The 20,025-nt window shown below is 51.3% G+C and overlaps 1 protein-coding gene across 2 annotated transcripts in view; it reads right to left on the reverse strand.

Annotated features, from left to right (window-relative positions):
* Positions 1–20,025, reverse strand: part of GALNT18 (polypeptide N-acetylgalactosaminyltransferase 18) — a 307,990-nt gene that overhangs the window by 119,881 nt on the left and 168,084 nt on the right. For both annotated transcript variants that reach the window (XM_072969508.1, XM_031681195.2), the window contains exon 3: positions 15,814–15,980. In XM_072969508.1, the coding sequence (XP_072825609.1) occupies positions 15,814–15,980 (167 nt within the window). The remainder of the gene's footprint in view (positions 1–15,813; positions 15,981–20,025) is intronic.

Below are 20,025 nucleotides of genomic sequence, written 5' to 3' on the forward strand. Positions count from 1 at the left end.
CTTCTCTCTCTCCTTCCCTCCCTCCCTGCCCCATGGATGCACCTGGCATAAAGGAGAAGCCCAATCACTGGGGAGTGGGAGGATGGGGTTGGCTGCTCCTGCCATGCAGAATTCAGGAATGCAGTGAGCAGCTGCCTCGCGCACAGCTGGATGGATGTGGAGCACGTAGGTACAGAGAACAGCAGCTGGGCACCTAAGACCACGGGACCTCACTCCACAAAGATTAAACAGCAACCTTGAATGTTCTTTTCAGAGAAAATACAATCACTTGAGGCAATGCCTCAGCCTCATGCCTGAGCAGCCCTGGTCAGGAACACTCAGCAAACAATCTTGTTTTCTTTGATTCTCTACATTAGTTCTCACGTTTAAGCCAAATGAAATTTGACAACACAGACAAGCTTGCAGACACACTCGGTCCACGGGACTTAGCCAGCAACCTCTTTCAACATGGGGAAAATATTCCTTTCTTCACTGTCTAAGCACCTGAAGGCAGATGTGGAAGGCAGTGCTGCCACTGGGAGGCTTGGCATTAAATCCGCCCTGCGTTGCTGGAATTTTCTGTCACCTCCGTGAGCGTCAGTTGGTGACAAGTTAATTCCTTCCCACTGTCTGGGTGGAGAACTCTCTCTGAACCTCCTGATCTCATCGGCAGGATCTTCGGTAAATCCCCTTAGAGACCTAGGGCAGACACTGCTAAGTCGGGAAGCCTGCCTTCACCGTTAACCCTGCGGGATTCTTAATTTCCATTTGGCTTGGAACCCATGGAAATGCTGAGCCCTGATCAAATTTCTGATTCATTTCTGTCACCCATCAAATTCACTGGGTGCAGAAGCGTTTAAAGATTTGGTTTGGAAAGTTCCAATTCACACGTCTTTCCCCAGATGAGAGAAACATGAGACCTAGAATTTTTTTCCTGGGTGTCATTCTGCTCTGAAATGCTGTGGTTATTCGCTCCCAGATGGCAACCACCACAGCATCGACCACAGGACCACAGAACCACAGGACCACAGGCCCACAGGCCCACAGGCACACTCTGAGACCATCCCTTAGGGCTGCAGGTCGCAGGCAGTGCAAGAAGTGGAGATGACATAGTGGAAGAAAATTAGGCAAGCTGGCTGGTTAGCCATGGCACATCCAAATCATAGCCACCGTCACCTCGAGTGGGCCCTGAGCTCCTGCCTCTCTCCCCTGGGCTCTCCCCCAGCCTTCTGCCCCTGCAAGAGTCCTGCTGTGTTGAGCCTGACCAGACTGACACACTCTCCAAGCGACTACCACACTATCTCCTCTGCAGCCTGGTCAGCTTTCTGGGTGCTGGTCACTCCCCTCTCCCACTGCTGGCCTGGCCCGGGGTGCCTGATGCAAGGTGCTTCCAAGGTCTCAAGATGCAGGGATGTCACCAGGAATGGCATCCGAGTCCACAACCTAGGAGCAAAATCCACACCTTGCTTTTCTGAAAGGATCCATCAGCTCAGAAGGGGCCTCCCAGAATCACTGAATCTAAATCATGAGACTGGTGCATTGTGAATTTCTCACATTGTGCACACAGTGGAGGGAAGCTGCACGGAGGAGTGGCTAATTCAGTCTGTCTGGACTGGCCTCTTTGTGAGATGTAGGAACCAGCAAGCACAAGAGGGAGAGAGGGTGAGACAGAGAAGTTTTCCCCAAGGATATCTGAGACGAACAGCATCTCCAGAGAAGCTTCCAGTTCTCAATCTGGAAGCCAATATGATAGAAGCTGGAAGCCAATATGATTGATAGAAGCTGCAGACAGGCAGACCAGATACAGCATCTAAGATGTTACATTTTTTAAAAATACTAACTGAAAACTACTGTACTTTAAGAAAACGTTTCCCAGATATCTGGAAAGACTATATAGCCCAAATAAGTTTTTAAGTGTTTCACCTTGTGACTGTCTCAGCACATTTGAGAGGAATTGATAAAGACCACATCCTTCTATGCTCCCGCCCCTACTCTGTATGTTTTGTGGATAAACACACAAAAACAGCATGTGTGCTTCCTCTGCCCTGTCTCCAAAATGTACTTGCTAGAGACAGTGAGAAACGGTCTTTTGGCCTCAAGAAGCTAATGGCAGAGAAATATGCAGTTCCAGTAAAATGCGGTCAAGCAATAATAGGGGATATTTACAAGCAAATTAGAGGAAGGAGTGCCTGGGGAATTGAGGGATGCCATCCAGAGGGGAAAGTACAGTATTTGAGCTGAGTTGACGGCATTTTCAGAAGAAAGGACATCCTAGGCAGAAGGAATAGCATTTGCAAAGGCACAAAGGAATATGGGATAGTCAGGACTTCCATGCCACTCGGCAGTATCACAAACAGAGAGGAAGAAGGGAAACAGGCTAAATGAACCAAGATCAGATCACATACTTGGTGATAACTGGGTTTGTAGAAGTCATCCTATAGACTGGAGAGGTAGGAAGGACAGAAAAGGTGGCCGTGGGCAGAATAAAGAATCATTCAAAGGGCATCACTTTTTGTATGTTACAGTATCTTCGCCCCAGGGAGTAGGTACAACAGCACTCACAAGACCAGGTCTGGTCTGCCAAGTGGCTTGTTCAGCCCACCAAACATAAAAGTGCGATTTCCGACTTGAAAAAGGTCAACAGGCATTGCAGGCTAGCAACAGGCTGGAGCCAGCATCAGCTGCCCCTCCGGGCTGCACTTGGGCTCATTCTCTTGTTCACCACAGTCCCCACCAGTCCTCATTGCCTCACCTCCACCATTCACATTATCTATCTAACCCTGGTAGATAACTGAGTTCAGGACCCCTGAACACAGTAATAAGGCGAGGTGCCCAGGCTCTACAGCCAGGTCCAACTTGCTGTGCTGGCTCTGCCATTCCTAGTGGTGTAACCTGCAGCTTCTCCAAGACTCAGTGTTCTCATCTGTGAAATCAGCATGATAATAATAATACCTACCTCACAGGGTTGTTCTTAGGGTTAAACAAAGTAACACATCAAAGATGCTTAGAAACAAATGGTAGCTCTTGTTAGTATTCACTTAGCCTAAGAATCTACCAGCCTGGGGGCAGGGTGTATATACATGCACGGGGAAGACATTTATTCTGATGCGAGAAATTCTAAATAGCTCCGGGCTCAGCATCCTGCTGTCCAAGGAAGGGGGTTGCTGCCTTCGCCCTGGCTTTGCAAACTCTCTATCCTCATCTCTCTGTCTCTGTTTTCTTTCAATCACCAGATTCACTGATGAATCATCAGAGTCCTGGCTGGGGCACAAGGTACTGGATGAGGCCTGGTGGGGAAGAGAGAAGAAGGAATCAAAGAAGAAGCCTCTATTCAGGACAAAGTTACTGCTGGGTCTCAGTTTCCTCATCTATAAGATGGGGAGAAATATTGGAAAAATTAAAGAAGATAGTGTGTAGAAGTGCCCAGTACAGTGCCCGGGACACGACAGGTACCCAATACATGATCATGCTGATGCCTTCTTTAAAGTCTAATTAGACACAAAAACAGAGGTAGGTTCTGTCTTTTCTCCACCCTCATACGCATATTTGAATCCCATTCAATCCCCAAGGTTCGGCTGAAAGGCCAACTCTTCCAGGAAGCCCTCCTAGCATGACTGAGACCTCTCCCTGGGCTCCCCTAGCACTCTTGACCCCTTCACTTGTGGCTGGTGGCACTTATTTTAAATTCTGTGTACTGGCTATTTATGGTTTATTCGCTGCACTAGGCTGCGAGCTCTTTGGGAATAGAAGCTATTTCTCATCTGTCCTTGGACTACTGGTGCTGAGTGTGGGGCCTGACACCTGAGAACACACTCTGTGAATGTTTGTTGAATGAATGAATGAATACAGTTAGCAAAGCCCTGGAACAGGGTTGCTCTCAGGCTCCACCATTAATCAGGTGTGTGATGCTGGGAAACTCAACCTCCCTGGATCTCAATTTTTCCTCCAGTAAAATGAGAAGCTTGGACTAGATTTGAGGGCTGCCTGCTTCAAGTCCAATGACGCATGAGGGATGCTCATCTAAGTGGAGGAGGGACTCAAAAAGTGAACCAGATCACCCACTCCCATCATAGGTCAGGTGCTCAGGGGAGAATCACCTAAGCCACGGGAGGCCGCTGGAAGTCACAGTACAGGGACCAGGGAGAAACAAACCAAAGAAGTCACAAATCTTGGTACCCAGGCCATGTCCTCCTTGGTTAGACTAAAATCAAGTCCCTCCCCAACTCCAGCAGTACAGAAGCGGTCAAGGGACAACCATGGGCTGTCTAGTAAAACCAGCCTTCCACTAGTGGATGCTCAACACAGCCTTCTTGTTCACTGATCTGACATCCCTCTGGTTTCTTTCTGTTCAGGAGCCTCTCTCCCTAAAATTCTACTTACATCTTGAGCTCCTGAGTTTCAAGCTTTTAAAAACAACTAGAAATGAGGCATCTCATTTCTGCGTCTGCGCCAACGGAGGGCTGTAGAGTCTGTCTACTGTCTGCCGTCATCCCTGGACTAAAGTTCGCCTGAGGCAGGAACCAATCTGGTTCACCATTGCCTCCCCCATGCTGTGTGGAGCTTGGGACCTGGTACTTGGTTTGTTGAATGAATGCATGTAAATGGCTTTAGGAGTGGAAGAGGCATGAGTCCTTGTGGGCCTGAGCAGAGAGGCAAGTCAGTACCAAAAAAAAAAAAAGGAGTTGTACCCCAATTTAGGGCCCCTGAGAGTGGATTAGTGCCTTAGTAATTAGAAGAAAACAAAACCAAACCCTGCCCACCCCCCCACCACCACAGTAAGCCCACACCTGCTACTGGACCCCTAGCCCCAGTCATTTGAACTGGCTTCCCCCACTTCAACATTATCTCCAGCACAACTTCCCACCCTGACATCCAATCAGGGGGTGCTGGTCCCCCATGAACTCTGAAGGCTAATTTGCAGGAGGGATCTGGGTGGCACTGGGGTGCCTCAGGTGCCAACTCTTGTCCACATGCACTTCCTTTTGCTGAGCACGCAGGCCCTGGGGCTGCTGGAGGACACCTGGGTCACTGGAAGGTTTGGGGCAACCTTTCAGGAAATCAGTCCCACCAGAAGGCATGCCAGACTCCGACGATTTGACAGCAGTAGGAAGTATTCGATGTGCTGGATTTCGAGCACTTTTCAATATTTGGGAAGCAGAGGGAGGATCTTAGCTTACCAGCCGGGCCTGGCGTCAGCTTGACTGCCACCGTCAGCACGAGTCTGTCTTTTCAAGCTGCTGAGCGAGACAGGCTAAGGGCCAAGAGTGGACAAGGAGAGCTCTCCTGCCGGCTGCCCCGCGGGGTGGGCCAGCGTCCATGACCTTTGCCACGGGCAACTTGGCTGCCAGCTGCTGGCAGCAGTGCCTCTGACCTGAGGGCAGGAGACGCCTCTCCTGACTCCCCCTACACTCTGCTCAATGCTTTAGTTCTGGGAGGTTCCCTGCCGACAGATGGTCACACAGATGACCACAGGAAAAGGGCCTTTTGGTGTCTGGTTCCTGCTGGTTTTGTTAACCAAATACTGGTCACCTTGGCTACTCTGTGAAGCACAGTGGTCCAAAGCTCCCTTGCTGCAGACTGTTAAGCCGGGGCTAGTGAGCTGTGGAGAAGACCAGCCCTTTGTCCTCCTGGAGATCCTTCGTGTTGGCAGAGAAGTATGTTGGGGAGTTCTTGATTCTCTAAGTCAAGTTCCTTTATGGGTGAAGTAACTCAAAAGGGTGATGAATTACCCACACTATTGCCAGATTCAGGCAGGCTCGGCTGTGTGGTGTGCTGGGACCTTGACAGAGTGGCTGGAGAGGATGCAGAGGAGGCTGGCACTGCACAGGCTGGAGCTGGAGAGACTGAGCTCTAGGGCAGGACTACAAAGAGGCAGTCAACCCAGGGACCAGGCACATTCAGGTATCACTTACTAAGGATGCTTATTTTAGGGAAAGGGCCTAAGGGTGGGAGGTCCCAGTCCCCAGCATGCAGGAAGGCAGATGGATCAGACTAGCAGGACCCCAGCCTGGTGGCATAGGGAGCAGGGTCCAGCCCCTCCAAGAAGAGGATTAGCCAAGGCTAGAAGTGGAGCCAGGGACCAGCTTAGGGGGTGAGGGGACTGTCAGAGCAAGGCTTCATCCCATCAGGGAACTGTGGATTGGGGGAGGACAGAGCAAAAGTGTAGGACCAGCTCAGAGAAGGTAGCGAAAGCTAGGGTTGGGAGGGCAGCAGGTGCAGGAAACACGTCCCAGGCTCCAGCAATTCTGTTAAGGCCAGGCCACCCACTGGCAAAGAAGAGACGGTTGCTCTTCCCTGCAGAGGTCAGAACTGGCTGAGCTACTAACACATGGTGTCCAGCTGTGTGTTATAAAAAGGCACCCCTCTGGGACCTCAGACCAGAAAAAGGTACTTCTGAGACAGACTCATACCAGGATGCATGACTTGGGAAATGGGGAACACGGGCTGGATTTAACTCCCCACTTGCCTCTCATCTGGGTGCCCTGGGGAATGCCTGCAGAACCATGTAGGGTTCGTTCAGCAACTGACACAATTGAATCTGTCCGAGACGTTTATCTGATTCCCTTCCAGCCCTATCACCACTGGCTGAAGCAGCCTCTGTCCTAAGGTCAGGGCGTGAGTTGGCAGGGAGGGGCGGGTGTTCACTGCCCTGAGCAGCCAGGAGCTCAAGTCAAACAAGCCACATCCTCAGGAGAGCACTGCTGGACAACACTGGAGGACACTAACCTGTGGCCGCCGCCAAGAGTAACCCTCAGGCTGAATGATGAATTTGACAGGGCGAGGCGGCCCCAGGCAGTAAGGAGCAAAGGTGAGAGCATCCAGGACTCCTGCAGAAACCAGCCAGCTGCCTCCATCTCTAGGTTGCTGGGGACACACCCCCAGGCATGTGGATGGGCCCCTCTCATCACACTGGTCAGAGGCACAGGGGTGGGCGGTGACAAGAAGCCTCCTGAGCGGAGACAGCCCACGTGCCTGGCTGTATAAACACCTTTAAGCTGCCTGAGCTTTGGCTGTAATTAGATTAGCTATATGGGATTCTTTCAGCTCCATAAAGCACAATACTGTCAGACCATTCTTTTCCTCTGTCTTTTAAAATTTTTGCAATTATTCCAGCGGCATGCAAAGCTGTTGGTATTTTTACAGCCTAGAATGAGTATCTCTTGTGTAGGACAGCATCTTTCAAACATTAAACAATGATTAGGCAGGCTCTGGGCCAAGGGATGATGGGGGCTTTGCAGAAAGCGGAGGGGGACCCAGCAGCTGGTGGCAAGCGAGCGGGGAGCTCGGATTCGACTGCGTCACTACACTGTGATTTTCTTACTGACAATTAAAAATAACAGTGAGTCACAGTTGTGCGATTCCTAGTCACTCAGCAGGATGGGGAAGGTGCTCCAGGTAGTGGTGGGAGACCACAGTCTCCCACAGTCAGTGGGGACTTGCACACCATGACTCACACAAGCACACGGCAGCCCAGTGGTATGGACTGAATGTGTGTGCCCCCAAATTCATCTGTCCAGGTCCTAATCCTTGAAGTGCTGATTAATTTATATAAAGGACTTAGAATAGTCTCTGACACACATTAAGAGCTCACGGAGCTGGGCTGCCTGATGAGGACTCTGACCTGGGAGCACTGGGAGTCTCTCTGGTTGGAGGCCCAGGTCCGGAGAAGCAGGGGTCACACTACAGCCCTGGGCAGAGGCAGCCTGCTGGGCGGCGGTCTTACCAGGCGCCTGGGGGACCCCTCCTGGCCACGCCCACCTGCTGCCTTGCACTGAAGTGGACCCAGGACTTGTACCCAAGGGAGGTACTGGGGAGGCTGAGCTATGTTGGACACAAGCCTGCCATTTCAGTGTGGTGGGTGGTGGGCACCCTGGCTCTGATCTGCACCCCTAGGTAGCTGTAGGTGGGCTGGCTGTCAGAGGAGAACCAGACAGGAAGGAACCTATGTCTACACATCCCCTAGGCTCCCAGCAGCATGGTGAGTAGAAAAGACACGGGTTCCAGGGCTGGGGACCCAGGTTTGAATCCCTGTCCTACACTCCTTGGCTCTGAGATCTTGGGTCCTGTTTATTTTTTTTTAAACGTCTCTGAGACTTAGCCTCCTCGTCCATGAAATGGAGATGGTAATCACATCTACTTCCTTGTTCTCTTGTCAACAAAATGTATTGAGTGACCGCTACATGCTGGACACTGGGCTAGTTGGCGGGGCAGAGATGACCAGCACCATGTCCCTCTCATGCTGGTCACCTTGGCTAGTCTATAGTAAATTGCTCACTGTGATTTAGTGATTAAATAACCAGTTACCCCGTGTGAGAGGAAGGAAGCCAGGACATGTGTATGCACTACGTGGTCCAACCAGCAGGGGAAGAGTGCAGAGTGACAAGACTTTCTGGGAACAGTGGCCCCTGAGTGGACCTGACGCTTAGAGCTGGACAAAGGGGCTGGAGGTATGAGATGACAGTCTTTCTCAGAAGATAGCTAAGCAGGGCAAATGTCCCAGAGCCACCACCAAGCCTGTGGTGCCTGACCAAAGGCTAGCATGTCCACATACATTCCAGACTGCAGGAAAATTGGCCACGGGACCAAGCAGGGACACAGCATAGGTGGGAGCCAGGAGACCTGAGGTCCCACGTTGGCTCTGCCACTCACATACGGTGGGGCCCTCACAATTCTCTTAGGTCTTCGGTCCCTCCCGAGAGCCAGCTGGGGTTTGATTAGCAGTCCGTCTGCCTCTCTGACACTGTGGCAGGGAGGGTAGGGACAGCTCCCTTTGGCCTGTCTCTCCAGGCCTGCCTAGTTCTAAGCCTCCTCTTGCCAGCAGACATGGAAGGCTTTGAGCAAATGTGGCCAATGAGAAGGCTGGGTCCATGAGCAAACGACACCCATTACCCAGGAGAGGGACAGTTCAATCCCAGCTTCAAGCGTGTGGAGTGCTGGGAACTGGCTATTCTCTCGTTGGAAGGAAACAGAAGAGGACAAGCATCAGTTTGGCACAGGCTGGACAAGTCCCTGCCAATCAAGAGCAGATCGAAATCTCCGGGGAACGGGATTCTTAAAAGAGTATCTGAGATCGCCGTTGCTTTGATGTGCTTTTAGTCACTAAATTCGGGTTCATTTTGAAATTTCAAGTAGCACGAAAGAAGAGTTAATCCAAAGAGACCATAAATTAAGAAAGGAAACAGAGAGGCTGCGTACAGCAAAGGCCAGTTTTTCGGGAATTGAAGGTGGCTAGATTGCGGGATGGGGTGACCCTGGGACTGCTGGTGAGAGAACCTGAAAGGGCTCAGGCTCACTGAGCAGGTGCGGAATCCCTGAGTCCCGTGAGTGTGTTCACAGTGTGAGTGGAGTGGGTGGAGAGGGGGGTGGTTAGCTGTGAGCTACAGTACTTGGCACTAAGTGCAGGGCCATTAAAGGCCTGTTGAGGGATTGAATGCATGAATGAAGTGAATGAAGAAGCAAACGAATCCCAAGAATCAAAGACAGAGATGACTCTGTCAGCCGCAAATCCTGGTGCTTCCCTCCCTCTGAGGGTCTATAAAGGTTGAATCACTTGGCCCCAGCTAAAGACACTAGCCCACAGGGATTCACCAAAAGGCATGGTCATTAAAGCCAGCAGGCTCCCAGCCATGTTTCCACCATTGCATTGAGATAACAAGGAAGAGGAGCCAGGGAGGGGAGACACTGCCTCAGAGCAATAGGGCAGGTGTTGTCAGGAATGCCTGCAGAGGCTGGGTCCCACGAAAGGGAGGAGGCTCAGGCTGGCCATCCCACGCCGCGCATAGATCCTGAGTTCAGGCCAGGTTGGGTAACAGCAAGAGAAGCTCCCTTTCTGCTCTGCATTCTACCCACCATTCATGCCATTTCCCGGGGGATGCAGAGAGAGGTCCCAAGGGCCCCACCCGAGGAGGAAACCCTCCTCCCAGCAGTGCCTGCTGCCTGAGGCTAGCCCTGGGGGTGGCAGGGGGTTAAGTGTCTGCTGTCCTGGGGTTCTTAGCTGCAGCACACTGGACAATGGGACAACACTGAGAACAGTGATTCCCAGAGAACATCTCGCTGCATCAGAATGCTCTGGAAGCTGATTAAAATGCAGATTCCAAGCTGTGTCCCAGACCTACAGAATCAACATGCGTTCTTTCATTGAATCAGTATTTTTTGAACACCTACAAGTACCAGGCACTATTCTAGGTGCTAGAGATACAGCAATGAACAAAACAAATGTCCCTGTCTTCATGGAACTTACACTCTGCAGAAAAGAAAATGTACCAATAAATAGCGGAGAGGGACCAAGTGAGCACAGTGTGTTAGAAGGCGGCGGGTACTACAGAGGAGAAGAAGCATGGAAAGGATGAGCAGTGACGGGGTAAAGGCTGCCGTCTTAACAGGGTGCCATTTTCAACATTTGAACAGAGGCCTAATGAGGCAAAGGAGCAAGTGATCCAGCTATCGAAGGGTGAGAGTATTCCAAAAGGTGGGAGAAGCAAGTGCAAATGTCCTGAGGCAGAATGTGCCTGGCATGACTCCATATTTTTAATCAAGCTCGAACACGAACGTTTGAGAACACTTTAGCAGAGTGACAGCATCCTACACAGGAGCCAGACCCCGAAAGAGTGGAGCTTGTGTAGAAGACTGCTAAGAAGGCAAAGAAAAGGGACCCCGACTCCTACACAGGTACCATCGGCAGAGCCTTCAGCCCTGGACTTCTGAGAATAAGGGTCTAAAGTGGCTTGGATGAAGAAAGCAGTGTTCAACTGCCCCTTTCCTGCATTTGTGGAAACGCAGGACTGATCCCAAAGCAAAGATGCCTGCAGAGAAAGGGTCTGCGGGAGACGAGGCACCAGCACACAGAACCTGTGACAGCCGCCGGGGAGGACAGTCTGAGAGCTCTCCTCTCAGGCTTCGTTTAGAGTCTGAAGCACCAGCGTCTCTTCCATCATGCGTTATCTCATTCAAGCCTCCAAACAATCCCAGAGGTAGGAATTACACATCCCAATTTTAGAGAGAAGGAAAATAGGGTTCACAGAGGCTAAGAACACACAGTGATGGAGCTTGAAAGGGGGGGAGCTGAGTCTGGCCCGAAGCCAATTTCTGCTGCCCTCGCCAGAGCCACTGTTCCAGGGAGGTGAGAAAAGCCAGGCCGCTGTTAACTGGAAGCTGCCTGTCAGATACCATTGCTGCTGTTGTTGCTGTTTTTATGACTTTCGTTTTAACTCACCGTCAGGGCACCTTCACACCTTGCAGCCTAGGCACGGTCAGCCCATTACCTCGTGTATCCTCAGTGACCGTGGGGCATACAGGGCAGGCCACGTCCTGATGTCCCCAAAGGACCCAGAGCCGAGAAGCGGCAGAACAGACAGAAAATCGAATCCTCTTACGTTTCATCCCATTTTGCGTTTATTCGCATAGCTCCCTGATGTCAGGGGCTGAATCTGGCCCGTCACACCCTCCCTGCCCGTGGCCCAGGCTGGGCACCCCAGAAATGTTTGTTTACTGAGCTGAGTCAGCCTGACGTGAAATAAATGAAAGTCCTGTGCTGATTGGACTGATGCCCAAAAGAAGCCTGCCCAGGACATGGCCAGAGCCGCCTTCCCCATCAGGCTGGGCCAGTCTGCAGGGCTCAGCAGCTCTCAGCTAAGCTAGAGGTGGTTCACATCCTCCAGGAGTCACAGTCTCAACATCTCTGCCGCCCACTGGAGAACGCAGAGCAGGCTGGTCTCAGGGAGCTGCTATCGGTCACCTTCCCAACCCTATACAGGGGCCCTCCGGCCGGCACCAGACCCTGTGCTGCCATGCACCCCACCCCCCAGGGCTCTGCAAGCCCCAGGGTGTTGGGACCGAGTGCCACTGGGACCCATCGCCACATCCCTCATTGCCTCCAGCTGCCTCCCTGTTCGCCCACCTGCTCCTCCTGAGCGGGAGAAAGACGAGCTACTTCCTCCCAGAAGCAACTCTGGTTTCTGTGCCCTGGATTCCATCCTCTCCTCCCTCCTCAGAGGCCCTATCCACATCCTGGCCTCAAAGAACTCAGGTGCCCCCTCCCCAGGCCAAGGGCCTCATGTGCTTTCTCCTCAAACCAATTAAATCACCAGAGCTAAGGAAAGGCCACCTGGATTTCTTAAAAGCTCTCCAAGCAATTCTAATGTGCACTGAGGGTCTTGAGAACAACCTGCCTCTCCAAAGAGAGAGAAATACAACACAACACACACAACACAATACAACATAACACAACATAACTGAACAACACAGACCAGACTATCAAAGAAAATATCAGAGTACTTCGCGCAGTATAAGAATGACTACTGTATCTTCAAAGTTTTGTTTCAGTAGTGCGTGCATGGCTCTGGGTGTGAGCAGGCGTGCCACCCTGGGTCAGGATGTAAACTCATTTCATTCTGCAGATTATGGTTAGTTGGTGGAATACATTGCACTCACTCCTGCTTTAGCTCCTGATTCTCCTTCACAGTCAAAACCCTGGACCCAAACGTCTACCTCCCCTCCTCTCTTCACCTGCAGCCCCACCCCCTTTACTGAAGCTTCCCTCTGCGGTTTCCATGAGCTGCACCTTCCAAACCCAGTGGCTCCTTCCCTGACTCCATGTCCCTCCGCCTGCCTGTGGGCTCCTTCAAACAGATGACTCTCGTCCCTGAAATTCTCTTTGTTCTTGGAGGCCATGTCATCGTACCCAGAATCTCCTGGCTGTCCCCTCTCTGTCTCTCACCAGCTAATCCTCTTTCTCCTGACTCTTAAACGTCTTAGGCCCAGTATCCTCTCAAGCTTCTATCTTCTGTTCTCCTCTCTTCTCTCTGCCACCCGCGCCCCCCAGCCAATGGCTTCAATTACTCTGTGTGTGAGACTCCAAATCCATGTCCTCTCTTGAGCTCCAGCTGTGTGGCTGGCTGGCTGGAAGGCAGTCTCCTGGGAACGGAGGTGGGGGCTGGGGAGAAATAACGCGGCCAGGGCTCAACTCAGTCACACACTTGACCTTGTCAGGTAGGTGAGACAAGCAGGGAGGTTCACCATCCTTGTTTACAGAGGGAGAACCCAAGACTCTAACAGTGGAGGGACACCTCCATGGTCACTCATCCGCATCAGAGAGGGTCCTAGAACCCAGGACTTCAGTCCGGAGCTCTTTTCCTTCACATCGTGTACCTAACATGTGCAAAAGCAAAGCTGCGTCCTAGTCACAAAACCAGACTTTCTCAACCAGAGCTGTGCAACAGAGTCATCAAGAACGCTTTTCAGAACAGAGATGGACAGATTCCATCTCCAACTTTCTGAGATAGACTCTTCTGGGGGAGATCTGTGTTTGTTTATTTTAGCTTTATATATATATATTTTTTCTCCTTGGTACAAATTTTCAAATTTATTTAAGTACATAACTTCTCTAATATCCTAAATTACAGCAATAAAATGGCCAAAGATAATGAGTGTGCTTTAGACTTTTTAACGTCGTTCATAATACAATTGTCAAGTGCTGTATTTAAGTTGTTAGCTTTATATTTTGAAGTCATTACAGATTCACAGGAAAGCACACAGAAATAGACAAGGAGGTGCCATGCACCCTTCACCCCGCCTCCCCCAGGGTTAACACCTTACACAACAACGGGACGATAGCGAAACGAGGACACTGGTGTTGCCACAATCGCAAAGCTTTTCCAGGTCTCTCCAGTCACACGTGCACTCAGCTGGGCGTGTGTACATAGCTCCGTGTGATTTTGTCACGTGGAGCCTTGTGTAACCACCACCACAGTCAGGACACTTAACTGTGCCATCACCGCAACACTCCCCAGAGCTCTGGGTCTGCAAGCCCCCATCCCTGATGAAGAACCACGGCACCCATGCCACTGCTCCTCCTGCCCCTCGTCCTGGGGAAGCATCGTCATGCTCTGAGTCTCCCTGGCTTGAGAGCTTGAGACTGAGTCATCACTCACCAGGCTTCCTGTGGCTCACCTGCCTGCAGCCTGTTAGTCAAGAGATCCAACAGAGGCTTTCTTCATGGTATCTCTCAGGCCCACATCCTACCCTCGACCCTCACACCCCCCACTACTCCAGGCCCCTGGATTTCTTATCTGTGCTATTGAAACTGCCTTCTCACCCAGTTCCCTTCTTCAGCGTGGTCTCTTCTCCGCAACCAATCACGTCGAGCACAGCCAAAGCTCTCCACTGCCCAGCCCTGACTGCATCACTCCTCTGACCCCAAACCTTTCCTGGTCATCACCGTTTACCAAGGAAAGTCTAAACTCTTTAAATGCAAATATGAAACCTTCTCTCTCTGGTTGACTTTCCTCATATAAACTTCTCCAACGCAACATCGGCTTCCCCCCTCTTTCCCACAGGGCTTAAGACAAAAGGGTGTCCTTCAGGCTGTGATAAAGGCCCCAGAATTCCCTCTTCCTCTTGCTTCGTTCCCTCTCTTGTGAGAGGAGGAAGTGGAGTGGAACGGGGCCTGGGGGTGCCTCTTGCTTGGGGGACACCCTCTCCCTCTCCCACCCTCAGTCTCCTTACAGTACCGGTGGGGGGGCCGGCTGGCCCGGGTGGAGCAAGGTGGGGTGTGGGCAGGCTAGTCACGCTGCTGTTGTATCAGCCACTGGGGATGGGAGCTTTCTCAGGCACCCACTCCTTGATCCAAGTGAGGTGGCAGTAGGTATCTGCTGGAGACAGGGCAGCTGGACCCTTCCCGCTCCCTAACAACAGACCATCACCTTTACACCTACGCTGCCCACGTGCTGCTGTCCTTTGATGCCTTTTCCTTCCTGGAACAATGAGAGTCGAGTGTTTCATAAGCAGTGCCCTGCAGAAAGAAAGCCCTAAAACCCGCTTCACAGCGCTGCTCCTACACTTCATACTACATGATGATAAAATGAAAAAGAAAATTTGCTGATGGAGATTAAATATATTTCATTATCTGATATGTTTCAGCTTTAATTGATAACAAAACACGAATTGCTCCTCTGAACGTCTCATTACGGCAACCGATTCATTGGGAAATTTACTACCTGACATCAGAGGAAGCGCTAAAGACAACACAAGCCCCGTGACTCTGGGCTCCTGTGACCCAGCGGTCTACTTTTTAAAGTCATGCATCATCCATAGCACATCCATATTAATGGTCCCATCAAGAGCACTGGTTCTTAAATGTCTCAATACACGGGCTCTAAGTTTGGAGAATATTATGGGGATGGTATCTGTGAAGGGAATCAGAGGCCATGGAAACCAAGGGGAAAAGGTAGGTGGCAGCGGCTGGAGGAGAGGAGACGGTGACGTGAGGGATTCGACTGGGGCTTTATTAGGGCCAGATGGAAAGGGGAGCAGGGGATCTGGAAAAGAGGCTAGACCTTCAGCAGCTCTGTTGCTGTCACTGCATTACACGTTCTCTACCATCCCCACCATCAGCACCACTGTGACCTCCACAACCAGCAGCACCATCCACACCTCCACCGTCATCACCACCACTGCTAAGACAACATCAACGAGCAATCTTCCAGGCAAAGGCCACGAAACACAGCAAGTTGGAGCGATGCTTCACAGAAAAGGGTCACTGGAAGGGCTCACTCTGTACGTGGAGGGGGTGGAGATCGGGGCTATTTGTCTTACCATATTGCACTGGGATGTTAGGGGGGAGAGTTGACAGCCAGTAAGGAAAAGCCTGGGGCCCAAGATCCTCTGGGATGAGGAGAGGGTGCTTTTGAGGAGGCACCACCATGAATCTCTCATCTCTGAGGCAACATCCCAGAGGAGGAGCAGCCACGGAGAACCTTGAGAGAGAGGACCCTGAGCGGAGGCTGAGCCCTCCACTCAGGGGTCGGCACGGAGCAGGGAGGGGAGCCGGGCACTCACCGTTACTGCTGTTGTCGTCCACCAGGATGATCTCCTTGAGCAGGTGGGAAGGCGTGCGCTCGATGGCTGAGTGGATGGAGCGCAGCAGCACGGAGAGTGCTTCGTTGACAAAGATGAACACGATGCTCACCTCTGGGAGGCTGTCGGGGAATGAGAGGTTGCGGCACCTGGAAAGGAGAGCAGCAGGGCTCTTAGATCTGTCACTGACTTGGCCAGGGTCACCCCAGGAGCTGAGTGACCCCAGGCACTGGCCCACCCATGTCTTGGCTCCAGCTTTGCTGGAGGACTTAGGAGTCCAGATGCTTCCCAAGGTCTCTTCTTTGATGCACTTCAGACAAACCCTAAGTGTACAGCAGACAGGCCCACCACCATTGAAACCAGTTTGCTCCACTCCCCAGTCTGAATTTGTCATTGACTATCCAGCTGAACAGTTGTACCATTAGTACCTAGTGCAGGGCCTGGAACCCAGCAGACAGTCACTGAGTGTTTACTCAATATTTCTAAATCCAATAGGATGGAAAATGCAATCAAAAGAAAGTCTTCATTTTTCCAAGATGGCAGCCAACGCCTGGGTGAGGCTAGACCTTAGATCACCTCCCTCAGGAGCAAAGCATGTCTCCTTCCAGAGACTCCTGCAGCCAGAACCCACTCTGCCTCACTCCAGAAGGCGTGCTGCCTTGGGCCTCTCCTACCTCTCATTCCTCTCAGGGATCCAGCCTCCAGAAACAGGTTGAAGCTAGAGTCAGAGTCTCAGCACAAATGAGGGACAAAAGGACAATTCCAATCTCACTTCACAGATGAAGACACTAAGGCTCAGAGAGGCTGGGTCTCACCATGCGTCAGCCACCAAGACAGAATCTCAACTCTGGTCTCCTGACATCCACACCAAGGTCCCTCCCTCAGGGAGACGTGGTCAGGGGAGTCTGTCCCTAAGTGTCCTATTTCCCCCCTAGCTCCACCGAAACCCTAAAGCCGTCTGGAGGTCTCTTACCTGAAGGATATGAGGCAAAATCATAAACGTCTACGCGCCACTCTCCATGGGAAGAGGAACACGCGGCCCTAAAATCAGACCCATCAAGAGGCCAGACAGTTCCAAGCGCCATGGTCCCCAAGAGAATGCCAGTTTGTCCATCTCCCCTGCAAGCACTGCCCAGAAAACGCAGTGGGTCTTCGTTCCTGGGTTACGTGTGTGCTCTCAAGGAGGAAGGAACTGAACTTAAGCAGCTGCAGATGGTTGAGATTCTGGAGATTGTTAACTCAACGGGAGAAGTGGAACAGGAGGAAGATTTTAGGTTTTACGTGCACAGTAGTATTTCATCCTATCGGCCCCTGTCATCCCAGTAGACACCCTACATCTGCCCCATCTCTCATCAGAGTTGGCCTGCGGTGACTCCCATTTTGCCCTTCCCCGGTCAGGTCTCTGAGTTGTCCCAGCACTGGTGTCTCACCAGATGCATGGGACGGAGAGTCCACCCGTTCAGTGTGGAGGTGTCTGCCCTGGGCGGTACCCGGTGGCCGGGCGCCTGGGTCAGCCTCGCTCAGTCTGCCACTGCTTCCCTGCCTCTCGCAGGTGAAGGCAGCACTAAAATTCTTGACATAAACTCGCCTCATAAACAGCTCAAAACAGTCTGGGGAGCTCTGCTGGGAGGCTCCCTGTGTGGCTGCTCCCGTCCCTGCACCGCCTTCTGAGTGCAGAGATCGATGAAGTCGACTTTATCATGACCATCAATCCCGGCTTATTAGACAACCGTAGTACTCCCCTCTCAGAAATGCCTTGTTTTTATCTCTAGTGGAAAATGGCTCAACTTTGAACAAGAATAAAAGTAAAAAGGGAACTTTTATAGCTTAATTTTACAGGAGAATGTGCCTCTTCTCAAAATGAGTAAGGGATAGGTCTGGCACAGTCAAGCTTTCTCAAGAAGCAGAAATAGGGAAGGGCCAGTTACACATGCGCAGCTTCTCCGATCCTCACATCCCCTGGCCCTTCTCTGGAGAGGCGAGCGGAGAAGGGGGAGTACAGAGGCAGACGCCAGAGCCGGCGGGGATGGCAGGCTTGGGGAGCAGAAGGGGTGCTGGCCAGACCCTGGGGGACACAGGTGCTGGGGAGAACATCTCAGCCTGTGAATATGAGAGGCAAAGCCCTGCGGCGGGGGCTGGTGCTGGGTGAAGTGGCCAGACTCTGGAGCAGGAGCGTTGCACTTGGGTCTGGAACAGTCCTCTTCCATAGCAGCTCTTGGACACGTCTTCCTTCAGAAGGCCTGGGGCTGCCTCACGACAGGCAGGCTTCTGTCCTGAGTTCAGTGTCTGGCAGTGATGATGGCGGGTGTGACCGGGAGGTTTGAGGACATCTCGTCTGATGTGAAATTCTTCTTCCCTCTTTTGCCCTCTCCCCTCAGCCACGTAAGTTCTGCTTCGAGGTTGGGATGAAGATAGGATCCATGACTGTGTCTGTCAGTATGTGTGTGTTGGGCACTTTGAAAGGGTCATATCAATGTATTTAATAGATGCTGGGTAAATGCCTCTTGTTTGCCAGGAACAGGGCCAGGTAGACTGTATATAGTTGTGGGCAAGATCTGTCCTTCCCTTCAGGTGCTTGTGGTCTAATCATAAGATGACCAACCATGCCGGTGTGCTTGGGACTCTCAGTGTTGAAACTGCGAGCTCCTGGGCGGACCACTATTGTCACTGAGCAGGGATGAGCGGATGATGGTGGTGAGCAGATGTGTCTTGCAGCATTTGTGGTGACCAGGCACTGGCTGGGAGGAAGAAAAAGTTTGCAAACTATTTCTTTAGTGAGATGTCTTCCACTCGCCATATATAATATAGAGGACCCTGTACTGCATAGAGTAGATCCCTAAGTGACCATTTTTTCTGCCTCCCTTCCTCTAGGACAAGACCTGGAGGGGGGGAGGGGCTTGTCCGGATTATACAGCAAGTCGGGGCACAGCTGAGTCAGCACCTGGGTGGCTGTATTCCCTGCCCCCAATGCACTCTCCCTAAAAACTCTCCCTCCTCGTCTTACCCTGCCTGCCCTTCACCTGTCTGCTCACCCAGACCCACGTTCAGGTTAGGTGCCACGCCGTGTAGAAAAAAAGCACCATGGCTATTACCAGGGCGGGGATCTGAGCAGCTCCCAGGAAAGAAGGGGAGGAAGGAAGGATTTAAGGAGGTCAGGACACTTGGCCTGGAGGGATCACTTAATTACACTGCAAAGAAACTGCAAGCTGCTGGAGACTGAATATGAGAAATTGGGGCCATGAATCCAGGGGAGGGAGGGCAGAAGAGGAAGGACCAGCTGGTGGGAGAGGACTTGACTCCTTTAGGAGGAGGAGGTTTAAATGACAAGAGCACGCTGACATCAGCAGCACACATGTAAAATGTAGGCTGCATACAGGCATGCCTCGTTTTACTGCACTGTGCTTTATTGCACTTGGCAGATACTGCATTTTCTACAAATTGAAGGTCTGTGGCACCTCTGTGTTGTCATATGATGGTTAGCACTTTTCAGCAATAAAGTGTTTTAAAATTAAGTGGAATTTTTTTTAGACATAATGCTATTGCACACTTAATAGACTACAGTAGACTGGAAACATAACTTTAAATGCACTGGAAAACCAAAATATTTGTGTGACTTGCTTTATTGCAATATTCACTTTATTGCAGAGGTCTGAAACTGAACCTGCAATAAGTCCAAGGTACGCGTGGATAAAATAAATAAACCTGTTAGTTTTGTTTAATTCCAAAAACCTACTATGTGCCAGATCCTGATTTAAGTTTGGGAGCCAGCACAGTAGCAAAATAAAGTTCTTGCTCTCAGGGAGGGTCATTACAGTAGAGGGAGACAATGAACACACACGAATGTGATGCTCTATACTAGGTGTCCTGTTCTGTTCAAGAGGGTTGTCATATAAAAACCTTGTTCCAAAGGGTCTTTCGTGTGAAAATAGTGATCAGCAGAGTTTAGCTTGTAAAACAAATGTAACATTTCCACTCTGCTTGGAGAAAGACCGTCCTAGACACAGCAGCTCCCGGACATGGCAGCTCCCGGACACAGCAGCTGAAGTCATCAGGACGGCCGTGGCCATTACTGGGAGAAATTCAACTTGGTCTCCTTGGAAGGGGAGATGGGGTGGTTATGTTGAGAATTAAAAAGGGAAAAGGGGAGGGGAAGGCAGTTTACTCCTAACTCTGGGAAGCACTCGGGAACCATGG

The sequence above is a fragment of the Vicugna pacos genome, chromosome 10 (genome assembly GCF_048564905.1).
Source record: "Vicugna pacos chromosome 10, VicPac4, whole genome shotgun sequence".
Lineage (NCBI taxonomy): Eukaryota > Metazoa > Chordata > Mammalia > Artiodactyla > Camelidae > Vicugna > Vicugna pacos.